The sequence below is a fragment of the Oncorhynchus tshawytscha genome, linkage group LG09, assembly GCF_018296145.1.
Source record: "Oncorhynchus tshawytscha isolate Ot180627B linkage group LG09, Otsh_v2.0, whole genome shotgun sequence".
NCBI classification, from domain to species: Eukaryota; Metazoa; Chordata; class Actinopteri; order Salmoniformes; family Salmonidae; genus Oncorhynchus; species Oncorhynchus tshawytscha.
The window spans coordinates 3,691,246-3,712,755 of NC_056437.1; the positions used below are offsets into that span (position 1 = coordinate 3,691,246).

The window sequence follows — 21,510 nt, forward strand, 5'->3', positions numbered from 1 at the left end:
GGTTTCTCTCTGTCTCCCTGTGTCTCTCTGTCTCCCTGTTTCTCTCTGTCTCCCTGTTTCTCTCTGCCTCCCTGTTTCTCTCTGTCTCCCTGTTTCTCTCTGTCTCCCTGTTTTCCTCTATGTCTCCCTGTTTCTCTCTGTCTCCCTGTTTCTCTATGTCTCCCTGTTTTCTCTGTCTCCCTGTTTCTCTCTGTCTCCCTGTTTCTCTCTGTCTCCCTGTTCCTCTCTGTCTCCCTGTTCCTCTCTGTCTCCTGTTTCTCTCTGTCTCCCTGTTTCTCTCTGTCTCCCTGTTCCTCTCTGGCTCCCTGTTCCTCTCTGTCTCCCTGTTTCTCTCTGCCTCCCTTTTTCTCTCTGTCTCCCTGTTTCTCTCTGTTCCTCTCTGTCTCCCTGTTTCTCTCTGGCTCCCTGTTCCTCTCAGTCTCCCTGTGTCTCTCCGGCTCCCTGTTTCTCTCTGTCTCCCTGTTCCTCTCAGTCTCCCTGTTTCTCTCTGTCTCCCTGTTTCTCTCTTTCTCCCTGTTTCTCCCTGTTTCTCTCTGGCTCCCTGTTTCTCTCTGTCTCCCTGTTCCTCTCTGTCTCCCTGTTTCTCTCTGTCTCCCTGTTCCTCTCTGTCTCCCTGTTTCTCTCTGTCTCCCTGTTTCTCTCTGTCTCCCTGTTCCTCTCTGTCTCCCTGTTCCTCTCTGTCTCCCTGTTCCTCTCAGTCTCCCTGTTCCTCCCTGTGTCTCTCTGTCTCCCTGTTCCTCTCTGTCTCCCTGTTCCTCTCTGTCTCCCTGTTCCTCTCAGTCTCCCCGTTCCACTCTGTCTCCCTGCTCCTCTCTGTCTCCCTGTTCCTCTCTGTCTCCCTGTGTCTCTCTGGCTCCCTGTTTCTCTCTGTCTCCCTGTTCCTCTCAGTCTCCCTGTTTCTCTCTGTCTCCCTGTTTCTCTCTTTCTCCCTGTTTCTCTCTGGCTCCCTGTTTCTCTCTGTCTCCCTGTTCCTCTCTGTCTCCCTGTTTCTCTCTGTCTCCCTGTTCCTCTCTGTCTCCCTGTTTCTCTTTGTCTCCCTGTTTCTCTCTGTCTCCCTGTTCCTCTCTGTCTCCCTGTTCCTCTCTGTCTCCCTGTTCCTCTCAGTCTCCCTGTTCCTCCCTGTGTCTCTCTGTCTCCCTGTTCCTCTCTGGCTCCCTGTTCCTCTCTGTCTCCCTGTTCCTCTCAGTCTCCCCGTTCCTCTCTGTCTCCCTGCTCCTCTCTGTCTCCCTGTTTCTCTCTGTCTCCCTGTGTCTCCTGGTTTGTCTCTGTCTCTCTGTTTCTCTCTGCCTCCCTGTTCCTCCCTGTCTCCCTGTTTCTCTCTGTTCCTCTCTGTCTCCCTGTTTCTCTCTGTCTCCCTGTTTCTCTCTGTCTCCCTGTGTCTCTCTTTCTCCCTGTTCCTCTCTCCCTCCCTGTTCCTCTCTGTCTCCCTGTTCCTCTCTGTCTCCCTGTTTCTCTCTGTCTCCCTGTTCCTCTCTGTCTCCCTGTTTCTCTCTGTCTCCCTGTTTCTCCCTGTTCCTCTCTGTCTCCCTGTTTCTCTCTGTCTCCCTGTTTCTCTCTGTCTCCCTGTTTCTCTCTGTCTCCCTGTTTCTCTCTGTCTCCCTGTTTCTCTCTGTCTCCCTGTTCCTCTCTGTCTCCCTGTTTCTCTCTGTCTCCCTGTTCCTCTCTGTCTCCCTGTTCCTCTCTGTCTCCCTGTTCCTCTCAGTCTCCCCGTCCCTCTCAGTCTCCCCGTTCCTCTCAGTCTCCCTGCTCCTCTCTGTCTCCCTGTTTCTCTCTTTCTCCCTGTGTCTCCTGGTTTCTCTCTGTCTCCCTGTTTCTCTCAGGCTCCCTGTTCCTCCCTGTCTCCCTGTTTCTCTCTGTCTCCCTGTTTCTCTCTGTCTCCCTGTTCCTCTCTGTCTCCCTGTTTCTCTCTGTCTCCCTGTTTCTCTCTGTCTCCCTGTTTCTCTCTGTCTCCCTGTTCCTCTCTGTCTCCCTGTTCCTCCCTGTCTCCCTGTGTCTCTCTGTCTCCCTGTTCCTCTCTGTCTCCCTGTGTCTCTCTGTCCCTCCCTGTTCCTCTCTGTCTCCCTGTTCCTCTCTGTCTCCTGTTCCTCCCTGTCTCCTGTTTCTCTGTGTCTCCCTGTTCCTCCCTGTCTCCCTGTGTCTCTCTGTCTCCCTGTTCCTCTCTGTCTCCCTGTTCCTCCCTGTCTCTCTGTCTCCCTGTGTCTCTCTGTTCCTCCCTGTTCCTCTCTGTCTCCCTGTTTCTCTCTGTCTCCCTGTTCCTCTCTGTCTCCCTGTTTCTCTCTGTCTCCCTGTTTCTCTCTGTCTCCCTGTTTCTCTCTGTCTCCCTGTTCCTCTGTCTCCCTGTTCCTCCCTGTCTCCCTGTGTCTCTCTGTCTCCCTGTTCCTCTCTGTCTCCCTGTTCCTCCCTGTCTCTCTGTCTCCCTGTGTCTCTCTGTTCCTCCCTGTTCCTCTCTGTCTCCCTGTTCCTCTCAGTCTCCCCGTTCCTCTCAGTCTCCCTGCTCCTCTCTGTCTCCCTGTTTCTCTCTGTCTCCCTGTTTCTCCTGGTTTCTCTCTGTCTCCCTGTTTCTCTCTGTCTCCCTGTTTCTCTCTGTTCCTCTCTGTCTCCCTGTTTCTCCCTGTCTCTCTGTCTCCCTGTGTCTCTCTGTTCCTCCCTGTTCCTCTCTGTCTCCCTGTTCCTCTCTGTCTCCCTGTTCCTCTCAGTCTCCCCGTTCCTCTCAGTCTCCCTGCCCCTCTCTGTCTCCCTGTTTCTCTCTGTCTCCCTGTTTCTCCTGGTTTCTCTCTGTCTCCCTGTTCCTCCCTGTCTCCCTGTTTCTCTCTGTCTCCCTGTTTCTCTCTGTCTCCCTGTTTATCTCTGTCTCCCTGTTCCTCTCTCCCTCCCTGTTTCTCTCTCCCTCCATGCTCTCTGTGTCATTTAATGGAAGAAGGATGGTAGACAGGGTGGGTGTGTCCATAGTTTGCCTTATGCTGGGAATGTTCCATTTTGGTTAGAGGAACAATGACAAGGCTTCCATAGGAGCACTGCTTGGCTGGCCAGGCTGCGTAACACACAATGTTAAGGAGAACTGTTTGGCTGGCCAGGCTGCGTAACACACAATGTTAAAGAGAACTGTTTGGCTGGCCAGGCTGCGTAACACAATGTTAAGAAGAACTGCTTGGCTGGCCAGGCTGCGTAACACACAATGTTTTTCGTTCGGTGCCTAATTAACCATTTCCTTAAAGTGTTCCCTCAGACTGTATCCTCATTTCCAGAAGGGGTTAAACTGTGACTTTACTGACTGCTGTTCTCTCTCTCTCTCTCTCTCTCTCTCTCTCTCTCTCTCTCTCTCTCTCTCTCTCTCTCTCTCTTTCTCTCTTCTCTCTCTCTCCCCTCTCTTCCTCTCTCTCTCTCTCTCTCTCTGTTCCTCTCTCTCTCTCTCTTCCTCTCTCTTCCTCTCTCTCTCTCTCTCTCTTTCTTCCTCTCTCTCTCTCTCTCTCTCTCTCCCCCTCTCTCTCTCTCCCTCTCTCTCTCTCCTCTTTCTCTTTCTCTCTCTCTCTCTCTCTCTCTCTCTCTCTCACCCCTCTCCATCTCTCTCTGCTCTGACCCCTCTCCCCCTCTACCCCCTCACTCCCACCCTACAGCTAATGGCAACGATAGCAGACAGTTTAAAGGAGACCGTTCTCCCTGTGGTCCTTCCCGAGTGCTCCACGTCCGCAAGGTTCCCATCGAGGTGTCTGAGGCTGAGCTCATCTCTCTAGGAGTCCCCTTCGGTAGAGTCACCAACCTGTTGATGCTGAAAGGGAAAAACCAGGTAAGAACAGGCTGCATCCCAAGTAGTGCAACTTATAGGCCCTATGTAGTGCAGTAATTTTGACCAGGGCCCTATCGGATGCCTGGTCTTCCTCTACCTTCACTTGTTCTCCACCTGCCTCTCCCTGCATCCCCTGCCTCTCCCTGCCTTCCTCTACCCCCCCTGCCTCCCCTGCCTCTCCCTGCCTTCCTCTGCCTTCCTCCCCCCCCTGCCTCTCCCTGCCTTCCTCTGCCTCCCCTGCCTCTCCCTGTCTCTCCCTGCCTCTCCCTCTCTCTCCCTGCCTCCCCTCCCTGTCTCTCCCCCTGCCTCCCCCTCTCCCTGTCCCCCTGTCTCCCCTCTCTCCCTGCCTCCCCCTGTGCCTCCCCCTGCCTCCCCCTGCTTACCCACATTCTGCTCAAGGACCCCCTTTCACATTCAAATGGAAATGTGATATTTACACAAGAATAGAAAGATTCTATTTACTAAATACTCTGATACATAAATTATCCAGTCCAATTTGTCTGGCTTGATTGGTTCTTTTAGGTATATCAAAAGAGTGGACTCCCAGCATAATGTGTCAGTTTAGCTGAGAATGAGTCTTATTCAGTACAACACAAGTTTAATTTTCCCCCATAGTTTTGTCTCTTAAAAAGGTGCAAAACTTGCATTGGAATGAATGAAAACAAAAGGACATTGCAGATGGTAACATTTATAACATTGTGACTCTGGGTGTTTGTAGGATTTGAAGACATGGAGGGGTTTAGATCTAAGGGGGCATATCCTCTGTTGGTTAAACGTAATAATACGTGAGGAAGATTTAGGTATCTTCACATTTCTAATGCGGGCAACGGAGACAATGGTCACTGAACTCATTAGCAAATATCCCTTTCGGCTGTAAACTTATGAGGGGGATATGTGCTTCAGTCAGGAAAAAAAAACGTTCTCACATCTCTTCGGTCTCAGCTAGCAAGCCAGTAGCTACCAAAGTGGCTAGCTTGCCAAGCTAGCTACAGAATCAAAACCCATCAAATACACTTGCTGGAAATAAACTGATTTTCCTAATATAATGACTTTTATCAACACAGGCTGACACCCAGTAGCTTAAGAATGCAGAGTGCTAACGCTAGCATTAGCCCCCTTCTGCTGAGGGAGACTAGCTGGTTAGCTACAACCAACCCTTATTTTATTTAACTAGGGAAGTCAGTAAAGAACAAATTCTTATTTTCAATGACGGTCTACCGTGGGTTGACTGCCTGTTTAGGGGCAGAACGACAGGTACCTTGTCAGCTCAGGGATTTGAACTTGCAACCTTTCAGTGACTAGTCCAACACTCTAACCACTAGGCTACGCTGCCGTTCCCTTATGCTGAGGGAGACTAGCTGGTTAGCTACCACCAACCCTTATGCTCAGGGAGACCTGCTAGTTAGCTACCAACAACCCTTATGCTGAGGGAGACTAGCTAGTTATCTACCACCAACCCTTATGCTGAGGGAGACCTGCTAGTTAGTTACCAACAACCCTTATGCTGAGGGAGACTAGCTAGTTAGCTACCAACAACCCTTATGCTGAGGGGGACAAGCTAGTTAGCTACCAACAACCCTTATGCTGAGGGAGACTAGCTAGTTAGCTACCAACAACCCTTATGCTGAGGGGGACAAGCTAGTTAGCTACCATTAACCCTTATTCTGAGGGAGACTAGCTAGTTAGCTACCATTAACCCTTATGCTGAGGGAGACTAGCTAGTTAGCTACCAACAACCCTGCACAAACCTGTGGCTAACTCTGCTGCACTTTGACTTTCTGCCTGCTCGGCTCTCTCATTCACTACTTCCTGTTCTGCCCTCTCATTCACTACTTCCTGTTCTGCCCTCTCATTCACTACTTTCTGTTCGTGCCTTCTCATTCACTACTTCCTGTTCTGCCCTCTCATTCACTACTTCCTGCTCGTGCTCAACCTGGTCAACCTGCTCTCTTTTTTTGATTCTCTTTCGGAAGAAGTTCTGAACGTCCATATTTGCTCTGTGCTGCAGGCTCTGACTGAGTGACAGGCAGGAAATTACAGTAACTCTTTGGTCTACCAGACACTGTGGCAGGTAGATTTAAAATCCCCCATCACAATGACACCAACAAAACACACAAAAATGATGAGCATGCTTTGTAATGTTTCTTAAACAATATATATATTTTTTTACCTTTATTTAACTAGGCAGGTCAGTTTAGAAAAAAAAATTCAATGACGGCCTACTGGGAAACAGGGGGTTAACTGCCTTGTTCAGGGGCTGAACAACAGATTTTTATCTTGTCAGCTCAGGGATTTGATCTTGCAACTTTTCGGGTTTCTAGTCCAAAGCTCTAACCACTAGACTAACTGCTGTGTATCAGTAATAAGAAGTAATGTGGTACATTGTTTCATTTCATTTTCTGTGACTTGAGTCTAACCTAAATATCACAGATGAGACAAACATTTTTTACCTGCCTTTAAGGGCGGGGGTTACCGCGGTAACGCGACTCAAGTCCTGTTTGTGCCTGTGAGATTGAGTCTGACTGGTAGAAGCACAGATGGAACAGTGAGACAGATATTTCACTGGATGTGTAAATGTTGAAGCATCCCCTTGATGTTTCCACTCACTACCAAATATGACAGTGAAAGGAAGCCAAATAGCCGGCAGTGGGAGAAGATGGAAGGAGATTTTGGCCGGCATTCTGCTACTTTTCTCATTGATAAAACATTTGATCTCCATACAGTTTTCTGTTCCCAAAACTAGAATCTGTTACGAACAAAGTGGACTACGTTTTTGTAGACTTGACCCTTTTTTAAAGTTAAAAAAAAGGTGTTTAGAAGGAGAGCAAAGGCGAATTGAGTTATTGCACGCGCGCACTTCACAGAATAGGTGTTCCCTAACGGAAATATGCAAATATATACTACAACGCACCAATAGGATCTCGCTAGCTTGTGCTTGGCTCTGCCCACCTCCTTACTTGTTCTGCCCACTGCGACTCATTTGTTCCCCCCCCCGTTTGAAACGATGGGCTGTGGTCTATCTTGGTTTAGTTATACACATCTTTGGTGGAAGCGTTGTCTTCTTTTCCCTAGCAGTTGAAACTCAAACAGAGAAAAACAACCTAGCTTGTGAATAAAACAATGGAAATAGCCAAGAAACACAAGAAAAGAAGTCTAACTTCAGTAGACTTTAGTTTCAAGTAAATTAGACCAACTTTTATGTCTGTGCGCTGCGCTTCTAAAACTTGTTCACTCAGCTCGTGACTTGCGCACAGCCCCCAGCCAGGAAGTGTTACAACGCGGGGCAGGAATACGCTGATTTGTAGTTCTTTGACTTTGTGCGATTAATACATTTAAAAAATGTCAGTACATTCATATCATATCAGACTTAAATTAAAACATTTAAAAAATAGACAGTGCATTCGGAAAGTATTCAGACCACTTGACCTTTTCCACATTTTGTTACATTACAGCCTTATTCTACAATTGATTACATTTTTTTTATTTTCTCGTCAATCTACACACAATACCCCATAATGACATCACAATACCCCATAACGACATCACAATACCCCATAATGACATCACAATACCCCATAACGACATCACAATACCCCATAACGACATCACAATACCCCATAACGACATCACAATACCCCATAATGACATCACAATACCCCATAACGACATCACAATACCCCATAACGACATCACAATACCCCATAACGACAAAGCGAAAACAAGTTTTTAGAAATTTTAGCTAATTTATTAAAAATAAATAAAAAACAGAAATACATTATAAGTATTCAGACCCTTTACTCAGTACTTTGTTGAAGCACCTTTGGCACCGATTACAGCCCCAAGACTTCTTGGGTATGACGCTCCAAGCTTGGCACACCTGTATTTGGGGAGTTTCTCCCATTCTTCTCTGCAGATCCTCTCAAGCTCTGTCAGGTTGGATGGGGGAGTGTTGCTGCACAGCTATTTTCAGGTCTCTGGGTTCAAAATGTCAGTCTTCTGTTACTGTATATAAAGTGTAACATTGGGATGTAAACTCTAATTGTAATACATGTCAACTCTATATATCTGACATGGTACAGGTGTCTTCTTTATTTTAAACCCATAACCATGTGTGTGAGGTGGATACTTCTGTTACAAAGTAGATTTGTTTAAGACTACCAGGAACCGCTCTGTGTCACCCTGATTTAGCCCACTGCAGTAGAATGTTAAAAGCAATGTTCCCACAGTTTGCGGAGATTCTCGTGCATATGACGGCGCAAACATAAAGGACCTTTCAAAGGCGCATTGTCCAAATCGCCATCAGATTGAATCATGGACTAAATTTCTATTGCTACTGATATACATTAATTTCACTGTAGCTTTGTCCTGTACAAGCGTACGTGTCTGACGTATGTGTCTTTGTTGTTCCCTCCCAAACCAACCAGGCTTTTATAGAAATGGCTTCAGAGGAGGCAGCGATCACCATGGTGAACTACTACACCACAGCAACACCTCACGTACGCAACCAGCCAGTCTACATCCAGTACTCCAACCACCGCGAGCTCAAGACAGACAACCTGCCCAATCAGGGGGTGAGTATAGTCCAACCTGACCAATCAGGGGCTGAGTACAGTCCAACCTGCCCAATCAGGGGCTGAGTACAGTCCAACCTGACCAATCATAGACTGAATCCACTGCATGTACATTACAACCTGACCAATCAGGGAGTGAGTATCATAAAGCCTGACCAATCAGGGCCTCAGTCCACCACATGTATACTGATCAAAAATATAATTTGCAGATCATATAAGAAAATCGGTCAATTTAAACAAATACATTAAGGGGTGTGGATCAGAAAACCAGTCAGCATCTGGTGTGACCACCATTTGCCTCATGCAGCGCGACACATCTCCTCACATACTGTAGATTTGATCAGGCTGTTGATTGTGGCAACACAAGACATGCAACCAGAGGTCTCTTCACAGTCCCCAGGTCCAGAACAGAGGCTGGGAAACACACAGTATTAAATAGAGCCATGAATACATGGAACTCTCTGCCGCCCGAGGTAACTCAAGATAGCAATAAAACCAGATTAAAAAAAAACCCTGATAAAATAACACCTTACTGCACAGAACAGGACTGTGAAGAGACATGTTTGTGTTGTAATTGACTCTTTATTATGTGGGTGGGTGGCCTTGTGCACAAGCCTTGACTTGAAGAGACACGCAGACAATGTGATATATATGTTGTATTGTAATTGCCACTGTATTATGGGTTGTAATGTGTAGATGGGGGGCCTTGCATGAAGCATTGACTTGTGGGAGCTGGAACGGCTCGTAGAACAGGAACCATCTCCTGTTTCTGAAGTGGGAGGCAGAGGCAGGAAATGATGTACTGTTATGTGTATTATTAGGTCTTTTTATTTGTTGTTTTGTTTCCTGTTTGGACCCCAGGAAGAGTGTAATTGAGGATCCCAATAAAATATGAAATACTAAACCTGACCAATCAGGTTCGCTGTATGCACAGTCCAACCTGACCAATCAGGTTCGCTGTATGCACAGTCCAACCTGACCAATCTGGTTCGCTGTATGCACAGTCCAACCTGACCAATCAGGTCCACAGTCTGCTGCATGTTCAGCCCAACCTGACCAATCAGGTCCACAGTCTGCTGCATGTACAGTACATAGCCCCTGCCCTGAACAGCATGTCACCTTATTCCTAGCTAGTACACTACGTTACACCAGAGCTCTGGTCATAACTAGTGCACTACATTAGCTCTAGGCTCTGGTCTAAACTAGTGCACTGGGGCCTCCCGAGTGGCACAGCAGTCTAAGTACATAGCCCCTGCCCTGAACAGCGTCACCACAGACCCGGGTTCAATCCCAGGCTGTGACACAGCCAGCTGTGACCAGGAGACCCATGATGCGGTGCACAATTGGCCCAGTGTCGTCCGGTTTAGGGGAGGGTTTGGCCAGTTGTCCCATTGCACTCTAGCGACTCCTTGTGGCAGGCTGGGCACCTGCAAGCTGACTCCAGCTGGCTTCCGGGTTAAGTGAGCAGTGCGGTTTGACATGGTCATATTTCGGAGGACGCACGGCTCTCGACCTTCGCCTCTCCCGAGTCCGTACAAGACTGTAACTACCAATTGGGGAGAAAAAGGGGTAAAAAAAAAATATATATATAGAGTACCAGTCAAAAGTTTGGACACACCTACTCATTCCAGGGTATTTCTTTATTTTTACTAACAGGTGTGCCTTGTTAAAATGTAGTTTGTGGAATTTCTTTCCTTCTTAATGCGTTTGAGACAGTCAGTTGTGTGGTGACAAGGTAGGGGTGGTATACAGAAGATAGTCCTATTTGATGTAAGACTAAGTCCATATTATGGCAAGAACAGCTCAAATAAGCAAAGAGAAACGATAGTCCATCATTACTTTAAGGCATGAAGGTCAGTCAATACAGAACATTTTAAGAACTTTGAAAGTTTCTTCAAGTGCAGACGCAAAAACCATCAAGCACTATGATGAAACTGGCTCTCATGAGGACCTCCACAGGAAAGGAAGACCCAGAGTTACCTCTGCTGCAGAGGATACGTTCATTAGTTAACTGCACCTCAGATTGTAGCCTAAATAAATGCTTCACAGAGTTCAAGTACAGACACATCTCAACATCAACTGTTCAGAGGAGACTGTGTGAATCAGGCCTTCATGGTCAAATTGCTGCAAGGAAACCACTACTAAAGGACACCAATAAGAAGAAGAGACTTGCTTGGGCCAAGAAACATGAGCAATGGACATTAGACCGATGGAAATCGGTCCTTTAGTCTGATGACTTCAAATTTGAGATTTTTGGTTCCAATCACTGTGTCTTTGTGAGACGCAGAGTAGGTTAACAGATGATCTCTGCATGTGTGGTTCCCATCGTGAAGCATGGAGGAGGAGGAGGTGTGGGGGTGCTTTGCTGGTGACACTCTCTGTGATTTATTTAGAATTTAAGGCACACTTAACCAGCATGGCTACTGCAGCTATACGGCATCCCATCTGGTTTGCGCTTAGTAGGACTATAATTTGTTTTGAACAGGACAATGACCCATCACACCTCCAGGCTGTGTCAGGGCTATTTGACTAAGAAGGAAAGTGATGGAGTGCTGCATCAGATGACCTGGCCTCCACAATCACCGACCTCAACCCAATTGTGATGGTTTAGAATGAGTTGGACCACAGAGTAAAGGAAAAGCAGCCAACAAGTGCTCAGCATATGTGGGAACATCTTCAAGACTGTTGGAAAAGCATTCCAGGTGAAGCTGGTTGCAAAGCTTACATCATGGCAAAGGGTGGCTACTTTAAAGAATACATTTTGATTTGTTTAACACTTTTTTGATTACTACATGATTCCATATGTGTTATTTCATAGTTATGATATCTTCAATATATACAATGTAGAAAAAAAGTCACACAAAAAAACCTTGAATGAGAACGTGTGTCCAAAACTTGACTGATACTGTATATGAAATAAAACTAGTGCACTATGTAGTGAAGGAAATAGGTTGCCATTTAGGTGGTGTGTATAACAGGCTGGTCCATCCAGTCCACCATGGTCAGTTGTTGTGTTTGTGATAGGACCTTTCCAGCAACAGGCTGGTCCATCCAGTCCACCATGGTCAGTTGTTGTGTTTGTGATAGGACCTTTCCAACAACAGGCTGGTCCAGTCCACCCTGGTCAGTTGTTGTGTTTGTGATAGGACCTTTCCAGCAGCAGGCTGGTCCAGTCCACCATGGTCAGTTGTTGTGTTTGTGATAGGACCTGTCCAGCAGCAGGCTGGTCCATCCAGTCCACCATGGTCAGTTGTTGTGTTTGTGATAGGACCTTTCCAACAACAGGCTGGTCCAGTCCACCCTGGTCAGTTGTTGTGTTTGTGATAGGACCTTTCCAACAACAGGCTGGTCCAGTCCACCCTGGTCAGTTGTTGTGTTTGTGATAGGGCTGGTCCAGTCCACCTGGTCCAGTCCACCCTGGTCAGTTGTTGTGTTTGTGATAGGCAACAGGCTGGTCCAGTCCACCCTGGTCAGTTGTTGTGTTTGTGATAGGACAGGCTGGTCCAGTCCACCCTGGTCAGTTGTTGTGTTTGTGATAGGACCTTTCCAACAACAGGCTGGTCCAGTCCACCCTGGTCAGTTGTTGTGTTTGTGATAGGACCTTTCCAACAACAGGCTGGTCCTTTCCAACAACAGGCTGGTCCAGTCCACCCTGGTCAGTTGTTGTGTTTGTGATAGGACCTTTCCAACAACAGGCTGGTCCAGTCCACCCTGGTCAGTTGTTGTGTTTGTGATAGGACCTTTCCAACAACAGGCTGGTCCAGTCCACCCTGGTCAGTTGTTGTGTTTGTGATAGGACACCAGGCTGGTCAGTCCACCCTGGTCAGTTGTTGTGTTTGTGATAGGACCTTTCCAACAACAGGCTGGTCCAGTCCACCCTGGTCAGTTGTTGTGTTTGTGATAGGGCTGGTCCAGTCCACCCTTTGTTGTGTTTGTGATAGGACCAACAACAGGCTGGTCCAGTCCACCCTGGTCAGTTGTTGTGTTTGTGATAGGACCTTTCCAACAACAGGCTGGTCCAGTCCACCCTGGTCAGTTGTTGTGTTTGTGATAGGACCTTTCCAACAACAGGCTGGTCCAGTCCACCCTGGTCAGTTGTTGTGTTTGTGATAGGACCTTTCCAACAACAGGCTGGTCCAGTCCACCCTGGTCAGTTGTTGTGTTTGTGATAGGACCTTTCCAACAACAGGCTGGTCCAGTCCACCCTGGTCAGTTGTTGTGTTTGTGATAGGACCTTTCCAACAACAGGCTGGTCCAGTCCACCCTGGTCAGTTGTTGTGTTTGTGATAGGACCTTTCCAACAACAGGCTGGTCCAGTCCACCCTGGTCAGTTGTTGTGTTTGTGATAGGACCTTTCCAACAGGCTGGTCCAGTCAGGCTTGGTCCAGTCCACCCTGGTCAGTTGTTGTGTTTGTGATAGGACCTTTCCAGCAACAGGCTGGTCCAGTCCACCCTGGTCAGTTGTTGTGTTTGTGATAGGACCTTTCCAACAGGCTGGTCCAGTCAGGCTGGTCCATGGTCCAGTCCACCCTGGTCAGTTGTTGTGTTTGTGATAGGACCTTTCCAACAACAGGCTGGTCCAGTCCACCCTGGTCAGTTGTTGTGTTTGTGATAGGACCTTTCCAACAACAGGCTGGTCCAGTCCACCCTGGTCAGTTGTTGTGTTTGTGTTTGTGATAGGACCTTTCCAACAACAGGCTGGTCCAGTCCACCCTGGTCAGTTGTTGTGTTTGTGATAGGACCTTTCCAACAACAGGCTGGTCCAGTCCACCCTGGTCAGTTGTTGTGTTTGTGATAGGACCTTTCCAACAACAGGCTGGTCCAGTCCACCCTGGTCAGTTGTTTCTAGCCACTGTAGAGTATCATGTTACAACACACACAATGGATGACCAATATATATATTATTGATTGTTTGTTGTCATGGTAAACTCAATGTCTGTTATATGTTATTGATTGTTTGTTGTCATGGTAAACCCAATGTGTGTTATACATTTTTGATTGTTTGTTGTCATGGTAAACCCAATGTGTATATACTATGTGGTGAGCAACATTATGAGAATAAGTTAAAAAGTTATATCATTTAGGATTATTGTTTGTTTGGGGTATTAAACCCAACATCCCCCTCTCCTCCCAATCTCCTCTCTCTCACCCCTCTCCCCCTGGTCAGTCCTCCCCAGGCTTTCATCCCTCTCCTCTCCCCTCTCTCCCCCTCTCCTCCTCTCTCTCTCCCCCCCTCATGTTACAACACACACAATGGATGACCAATATATGATTGTTTGTTGTCCCCCTGTTATATGTTATTGATTGTTTGTTGTCATCCTCTCATTCCTCCTCCTCCCTCTCTCTCTCCCCCTCTCTCTCTCTCCCCCTCTCCTCTCTCTCATCTCTCATTCCTCCTCCTCCCTTTCTCCCCCCCTCTCCTCCCCCTCTCCTCTCTCCCCCCCTCCTCTCTCTCTCTCCCTCCCCTCTCTCATTCCTCCTCCTCCCTCTCTCACCCTCTCCTCTTTCTCCCCCTCCCCTTCCTCCTCTTCCTCTCTCTCCTCCCCCTCTCTCTCTCTCTCCTCCCCCTCTCCTCCCTCTCTTCCCCCTCTCCTCTCCTCCCTCTCTTCCCCCTCTCTCCTCCTCCCCCTAACAGAGAGTTCAGGCAGCATTGCAGGCAGTCAATGCAGTGGCGTTGGGTGGTTCAGCATCTGGCGGTGACGGAACCCTGATGCCAGGACAGAGCCCCGTGCTGCGCATCATCGTAGAAAACCTCTTCTACCCTGTATCTCTGGAGGTGCTACACCAGGTAACCCTGACCTCTACCCTCTGACCTCTCACCTCTTCTACCCTGTATCACTGGAGGTGCTACACCAGGTAACCCTGACCTCTACCCTCTGACATCTCACCTCTTCTACCCTATATGACTGGAGGTCCTATACCAGGTAACCCTGACCTCTGACCTCTAACTCCTATCACTGGAGATCCTACACCAGGTAACCCTGACCTCTAACCTCTCACCTCTTCTACCCTGTATCACTGGAGACCCTACACCAGGTAACCCTGACCTCTGACCTCTAACCCCTATCACTGGAGACCCTACACCAGGTAACCCTGACCTCTGACCTCTAACCCCTATCACTGGAGACCCTACACCAGGTAACCCTGACCTCTAACCCCTATCACTGGAGACCCTACACCAGGTAACCCTGACCTCTGACCTCTAACCCCTATCACTGGAGGTCCTACACCAGGTAACCCTGACCTCTGACCTCTAACCCCTATAACTGGAGGTCCTACACCAGGTAACCCTGACCTCTGACCCCTATCACTGGAGGTCCTACACCAGGTAACCTTGACCTCTAACCCCTATCACTGGAGGTCCTACACCAGGTAACTCTGACCTCTAACCTCTAACCCCTATCACTGGAGACCCTACACCAGGTAACTCTTACCTCCAACCTCTAACCCCTATCACTGGAGGTCCTACACCAGGTAACCCTGACCTCTAACCCATATCACTGGAGACCCTACACCAGATAACCCTGACCTCTGACCTCTAACTCCTATCAATGGAGACCCTACACCAGGTAACCCTGACCTCTGACCCCTATCACTGGAGGTCCTACACCAGGTAACCCTGACCTCTAACCTCTTCTACCCTGGACCACTGATTAGATGACTGGTTGAGTTATTGACTGATTCATTGATTGATGGATGCTCAAAGTACCTCACATAGTAAAAGAGTTCTGGAATAATGCTCTCTCTATGGTGCCAAGTAGCCTAAGAGACATGTTCATATGAACATGTTTTTTTCCATTTTGTCTCCATAGATCTTCTCTAAGTTCGGGACGGTCCTGAAGATCATCACTTTCACCAAGAACAACCAGTTCCAGGCCCTGCTACAATATGCTGACCCGATGAATGCCCACCACGCCAAAGTGGTACGTACTGACTCTATAAATGCCCACCACACCAAAGTGGTACGTACTGACTCTATAAATGCCCACCACACCAAAGTGGTACGTACTGACTCTATAAATGCCCACCACACCAAAGTGGTACGTACTGACTCTATAAATGCCCACCACACCAAAGTGGTACGTACTGACTCTATAAATTCCCACCACACCAAAGTGGTACGTACTGACTCTATAAATGCCCACCACAGCACGTTGTCAAAACACTCCACTTCATATTGACATGAAAAAAGGCATAGCTCTGTTTGTACTACCAGGAACGTGTGGTGTTGAAATGGCCGTTTCTCTGGAGGCTATATGGATAACAATAGGATTGATCCTCTAAACCAGAGGAGGAGCAACACTTCTAGCATTATCTACTGTCTGTCTATTTCTGTCCTGATGTGTTCAGGTAGAAGCAGTTAATATCAAATATTTATTTACAATGGCGGCCTACTCTGGCCAAACCTGGACGGCCCTGGGCCAACTGAACCAACAAGACCGCTAAACAAGACCGCTAAATAGCTATTCTAATGGCTACCAGGACTATTTGCATTGACCCTATTTTAGCACCAACTCTCTTGAACTGACTTCATGAACACACACTGGACTCTACCCCACACACTGGACTCTACCCCACACACTGGACTCTACCCCACACACTGGACTCTACCCAACACACTGGACTCTGCCCAGCACACTGGACTCTACCCAACACACTGGACTCTACCCCACACACTGGACTCTACCCAGCACACTGGACTCTACCTAACACACTGGACTCTACCCAACATACTGGACTCTACCCAGCTCACTGGACTCTACCCCACACACTGGACTCTACCCAACACACTGGACTCTACCCAACACACTGGACTCTACCCAACACACTGGACTCTACCCCACACACTTGACTCTACCCACCACACTGGACTCTACCCACACACTGGACTCTACTCACACGCTGGACTCTACCCCACACACTGGACTCTACCCAACACACTGGACTCTACCCCACACACTGGACTCTACCCAACACACTGGCCTCTGGACCCACACACTGGACTCTACCAACACAATGGACTCTACCCACACACTGGACTCTACCCACCAACTGAACTCTACCCACACTGGACTCTATCCAACACACTGGAATCTACCCACACTGGACTCTTACCCCACACACTGGACTCTACCCAACACACTGGACTCTACCCCACACACTGGACTCTACCCAACACACTGGACTATACCCACACTGGACTCTACCCACACTGGACTCTACCCCACACACTGGACTCTACCAACACACTGGACTCTACCAGCACACTGGACTCTACCCACACTGGACTCTACCCAGCACACTGGACTCTACCCAACACACTGGACTCTACGCCCCACACACTGGACTCTAGCCAACACACTGGACTCCTCCCAACACACTGGACTCTACCCAGCACACTGGACTCTACCCAACACACTGGACCCTACCCACACACTGGACTCTAGCCAACACACTGGACTCTAGCCAACACACTGGACTCTACCCAACACACTGGACTCTACCCACACACTGGACTCTACCCACACACTGAACTCTACCCACACACTGAACTCTACCCACACACTGGACTCTACCCAACACACTGGACTCTACCCACACACGGGACTCTACCCACACACTGGACTGCCCACACACTGGACTCTACCCACCCCCCCACACACTGGACTGCACACACTGAACTCTACCCACACACTGGACTCCCACACACTGGACCTAACACACTGGACTCTACTAACACACTGGACTCTACCCAGCACATTGGACTCTACCCACACACTCACGCATACTTACACTGACACCCCAACACACACACATACACAAACACACACACACCCACACACACACTTTCACACTCATCACATACAGTCTTGGCCAAAAGTTTTGAAAATGACACAAATATAAATTTTCACAAAGTCTGCTGCCTCAGTTTGTATGATGGCAATATATTGCATATACTCCAGAATGTTATGAAGAGTGATCAGATGAATTGCAATTAATTGCAAAGTCCCTCTTTGCCATGCAAATGAACTGAATCCCCCAAAAACATTTCCACTGCATTTCAGCCCTGCCACAAAAGGACCAGCTGACATCATGTCAGTGATTCTCTCGTCAACTCAGGTGTGATTGTTGACGAGGACAAGGCTGGAGATCACTCTGTCATGCTGATTGAGTTCGAATAACAGACTGGAAGCTTCAAAAGGAGGGTGGTGCTTGGAATCATTGTTCTTCCTCTGTCAACCATGGTTACATGCAAGGAAACACTTGCCGTCATCATTGCGTTGCACAAAAAGGGCTTCACAGGCAAGGATATTCTCCTAAAGTGGATTCAGCTGCGGGATCGGGGTACCACCAGTACAGAGCTTGCTCAGGAATGGCAGCAGGCAGGTCTGAGTTCATCTGCACGCACAGTGAGGCGAAGACTTTTGGAGGATGGCCTGGTGTCAAGAAGGTCAGCAAAGAAGCCACTTCTCTCCAGGAAAAACATCAGGGACAGACTGATATTCTGCAAAAGGTACAGGGCTTGGACTGCTGAGGACTTGGGTAAAGTCATTTTCTCTGATGAATCCCCTTTCCGATTGTTTGGGGCATCTGGAAAAAAAGCTTGTCCGGAGAAGACTACCATCGGTCCTCAACTTCTCCCAACCACCCAGGAACTGTTTGGTGATGAACAATGCCTTTTCCAGCATGATGGAGCACCTTGCCATAAGGCAAAAGTGATAACTAAGTGGCTCGGGGAACAAAACATCAATATTTTGGGTCCATGGCCAGGAAACTCCCCAGACCTCAATCCCATTGAGAACTTGTGGTCAATCCTCAAGAGGCTGGTGGACAAACAAAACCCCACGAATTCTGACAAACTCCAAGCATTGATTATGCAAGAATGGTCTGCCATCAGTCAGGATGTGGCCCAGAAGTTAATTGACAGCATGCCAGGGCGGAGTGCAGAGGTCTTGAAAAAGAAGGGTCAACACTGCAAATATTCATGTAATTTTCAGTAAAAGCCTTTGACACTTATGAAATGCTTGTAATTATACTTCAGTATCCATAGTAACATCTGACAAAAATATCTAAAGACACTGAAGCAGCAAACTTTGTGGCAATTAATATTTGTGTCATTCTCAAAACTTTTGGCCACGACTGTACACTGCTGCTACTCTATCTATCCTGTTGTCTAGTCACATTATCCCTAGCTATATGTACATATCTACCTCAATAACCTATATCTACCTCAATAACCTGTATCTACCTCAATAACCTGTACATCGACTCGGTACTGGTTCTCCCTGTATACGGTGCATTCGGAAAGTATTCAGACCCCTTGACTTTTCCTAAATTTTGTTACGTTACAGCCTTATTCTAAAATGGTTTCATTTGGTTTTTTTCTTAATCAAACTACACACAATACCCAAAAATGACAAAGCACAAACAGGTTTTTAGAAATGTTTGCAAATTAATATCACATTTACACTGTCAGTACTTTGTTGAAGCACCTTTGGCAGCGATTACAGCCTCTCCTTGGGTATGATGTTACAAGCTTGGCACACCTGCATTCACGGGACAAACATACAAGCTAAACATGCTGTCTACCTCTGATCTTGGAGAAGGAGAGGTTGGACAGTGTGTTTTACTGTCTGTAGGATATTTTCACCAAATTTCCCCCGTTTTCCAGAAATCCTGGTTGGACGATTCTGGTTTTCCTGCTTATTCCCTACTGATATCTGAATTATTCCAACCAGGATTTCTGGAATTTTGCAACCCTATCTGTCTGGCTTCTTTCATTTCATCCCTTGCTGTAGAGCCCACAGATCAGACACACCAGCCACAGCCAGCCACCTAGAACCCACAGATCACACACGCACACACACACACACACACACACACACACACACACACACACACACACACACACACACACACACACACACACACACACACACACTCCTAGGCCACAAATCATCAGCCCCCAGGTTTTCATCTGTCAGTGGCTTTGTGGCAAGGAGAGGAGAGATGAAGGCAGTGAGACCGAACCAGAGAAGACAGACAGTAATTATATCCTTTAGTGTGCTGTAGTCTGGCCTCTGCTCTGACTGTGTTCTGTTGTACTTCTGTCATGTCTTCCCCTGTTCCCCCAGGGGGCTAGGGTGAAGTAGAGCCCCACGGGGGCGAAGGTGAGGGTGAGGTAGAGCCCCACGGGGCGAGGGTGAAGTAGAGCCCCATGGGGCTAGGGTGGGGTGAAGTAGAGCCCCAGGGGCCCCAGGGGGCGAGGTGAAGGTGAGGGTGAAGTAGAGCCCCAGAGCCTGCCTGACTGGGGCTGCTGCCAGCCCCCAGGGGGCGAGGGTGAGGGTGAGTAGAGCCCCAGGGGTAGAGCCCCAGGGTGCGAGGGCGGGTGAGCCCCACGGGTGAGGGTGAAGAAGAGCTTTAGGGGGCGAGGGTGAAGTAGAGCCCCACGGGTCGAGGGTGAAGTAGAGCCCCACGGGGCGAGGGTGAAGTAGAGCCCCACGGGGCTAGGGTGAAGTAAAGCCCCACGGGGCGAAGGTGAAGTAGAGCCCCAGGGGGTGAGGGTGAAGTAGAGCCCCAGGGGGCGAGGGTGAGGGTGAAGTAGAGACCCTCTGCTCTGACTGTGTTCTGTTGTACTGCTGCCATGTCTGTTGTACTGTCTGTTGTACTGCTGCCATGCCCCCAGGGGGTGAGGGTGAGGGTGAGGGGTGAAGTAGAGCCCCAGAGGGTGAGGGTGGGCTAGGGTGAGAGCCCCAGGGGGCGGGTGAGGAGCCTGCTCTGACTGTGACTGCTGCCAGGTCTGCTGTACCCCAGGCGGTGAGGGTGAAGAAGAGCTTCCAGGGGGCGCGGTGAGGGTGAAGTAGAGCCCCACGGGGCTAAGGGGCTAGGGTGAAGTAGAGCCCCAGGGGTGAGGGTGAAGGTAGAGCCCCAGGGGGTGAGGGTGAAGTAGAGCCCCAGGCGGTGAGGGTGAAGTAGGGGCGAGCCCCAGGGCGGTGAGGGTGAAGTAGAGCCCCAGGGGTTCGGGGTGCGAGGGTGAAGTAGAGCCCCAGGGGCGATGAGGGTGAAGGGTGAGAGCCCCATGGGGCGAGGGTGAAGTAGAGCCCCATGGGGCGAGGGTGAGGGTGAAGTGAGCCCCAGGGGTGAGGGTGAAGTAGAGCCCCACGGGGGTGAGGTGAAGTAGAGCCCCAGGGGGCGAGGGTGAAGTAGCCTCTCTGCTCTGACTGTGTTCTGTTGTACTGCTGCCAGGTCTGCTGTACTGCTGCCATGCCCCCTGAACCTAGGGGGCGAGGGGGAAGGGTGAAGTAGAGCCCCAGGGGGCGAGGTGAAGTAGCCCCAGGCGGTGAGGGGGGCTGAGGGTGAGAGCCCCAGGGGGCGAGGGTGAAGTAGAGCCTCAGGGGGTGAGGGTGAAGTAGAGCCCCAGAGGGTGAGGGTGAAGTAGAGCCCCATGGGGCGAGGGTGAAGTAGAGCTCCACGGGGCTAGGGTGAAGTAGAGCCCCACGGGGCGAAGGTGAAGTAGAGCCTCTCTGCTCTGACTGTGTTCTGTTGTACTGCTGCCAGGTCTGCTGTACTGCTGCCATGCCCCCAGGGGGCGAGGGTGAGGGTGAAATAGAGCCCCAGGCGGTGAGGGTGAAGTAGAACCCCAGGGGGCGAGGGTGAAGTAGAGCCTCAGGGGGTGAGGGTGAAGTAGAGCCCCAGAGGGTGAGGGTGAAGTAGAGCCCCATGGGGCGAGGGTGAAGTAGAGCTCCACGGGGCTAGGGTGAAGTAGAGCCCCACGGGGCGAAGGTGAAGTAGAGCCCCATGGGGCGAGGGTGAGGGTGAAGTAGAGCCCCAGGGGGTGAGGGTGAAGTAGAGCCCCAGGCGGTGAGGGTGAAGTAGAGCCCCAGGGGGCGAGGGTGAAGTAGAGCCCCTCTGCTCTGACTGTGTTCTGTTGTACTGCTGCCAAGTCTTCCCCCACACTAACAATATATCTGGCCCACTACTTTGGTGCACTATATAGGTACTAGGGTGCCCTTTGGCACACATCCTGAACCCCCAGGGGCTGAGTGTTGCAGAGAGAATGGGAAGGGGGCGAGGAGGGTGAAGTAGAGCCCCAGGGGGCGAGGTGAAGTAGATCTCCAGGGGCGAGGGTGAAGTAGTGCCCCAGGGGCTGAGGGT

The 21,510-nt window shown here is 49.3% G+C and overlaps 1 protein-coding gene across 7 annotated transcripts in view; it reads left to right on the plus strand.

The window, feature by feature from the left end:
• Positions 1 to 21,510, plus strand: part of LOC112259475 (polypyrimidine tract-binding protein 3) — a 147,194-nt gene that overhangs the window by 90,026 nt on the left and 35,658 nt on the right. For 6 of the 7 annotated variants that reach the window (XM_042326380.1, XM_042326378.1, XM_042326379.1 and 3 more), the window contains 4 exons: positions 3,615 to 3,784; positions 8,209 to 8,355; positions 13,991 to 14,143; positions 15,168 to 15,278. In XM_042326380.1, the coding sequence (XP_042182314.1) occupies positions 3,615 to 3,784; positions 8,209 to 8,355; positions 13,991 to 14,143; positions 15,168 to 15,278 (581 nt within the window). Of the gene's footprint in view, positions 1 to 3,614; positions 3,785 to 5,793; positions 5,856 to 8,208; positions 8,356 to 13,990; positions 14,144 to 15,167; positions 15,279 to 21,510 lie in introns of those variants that run through there. The other variant, XM_042326385.1, reaches the window with a different exon arrangement.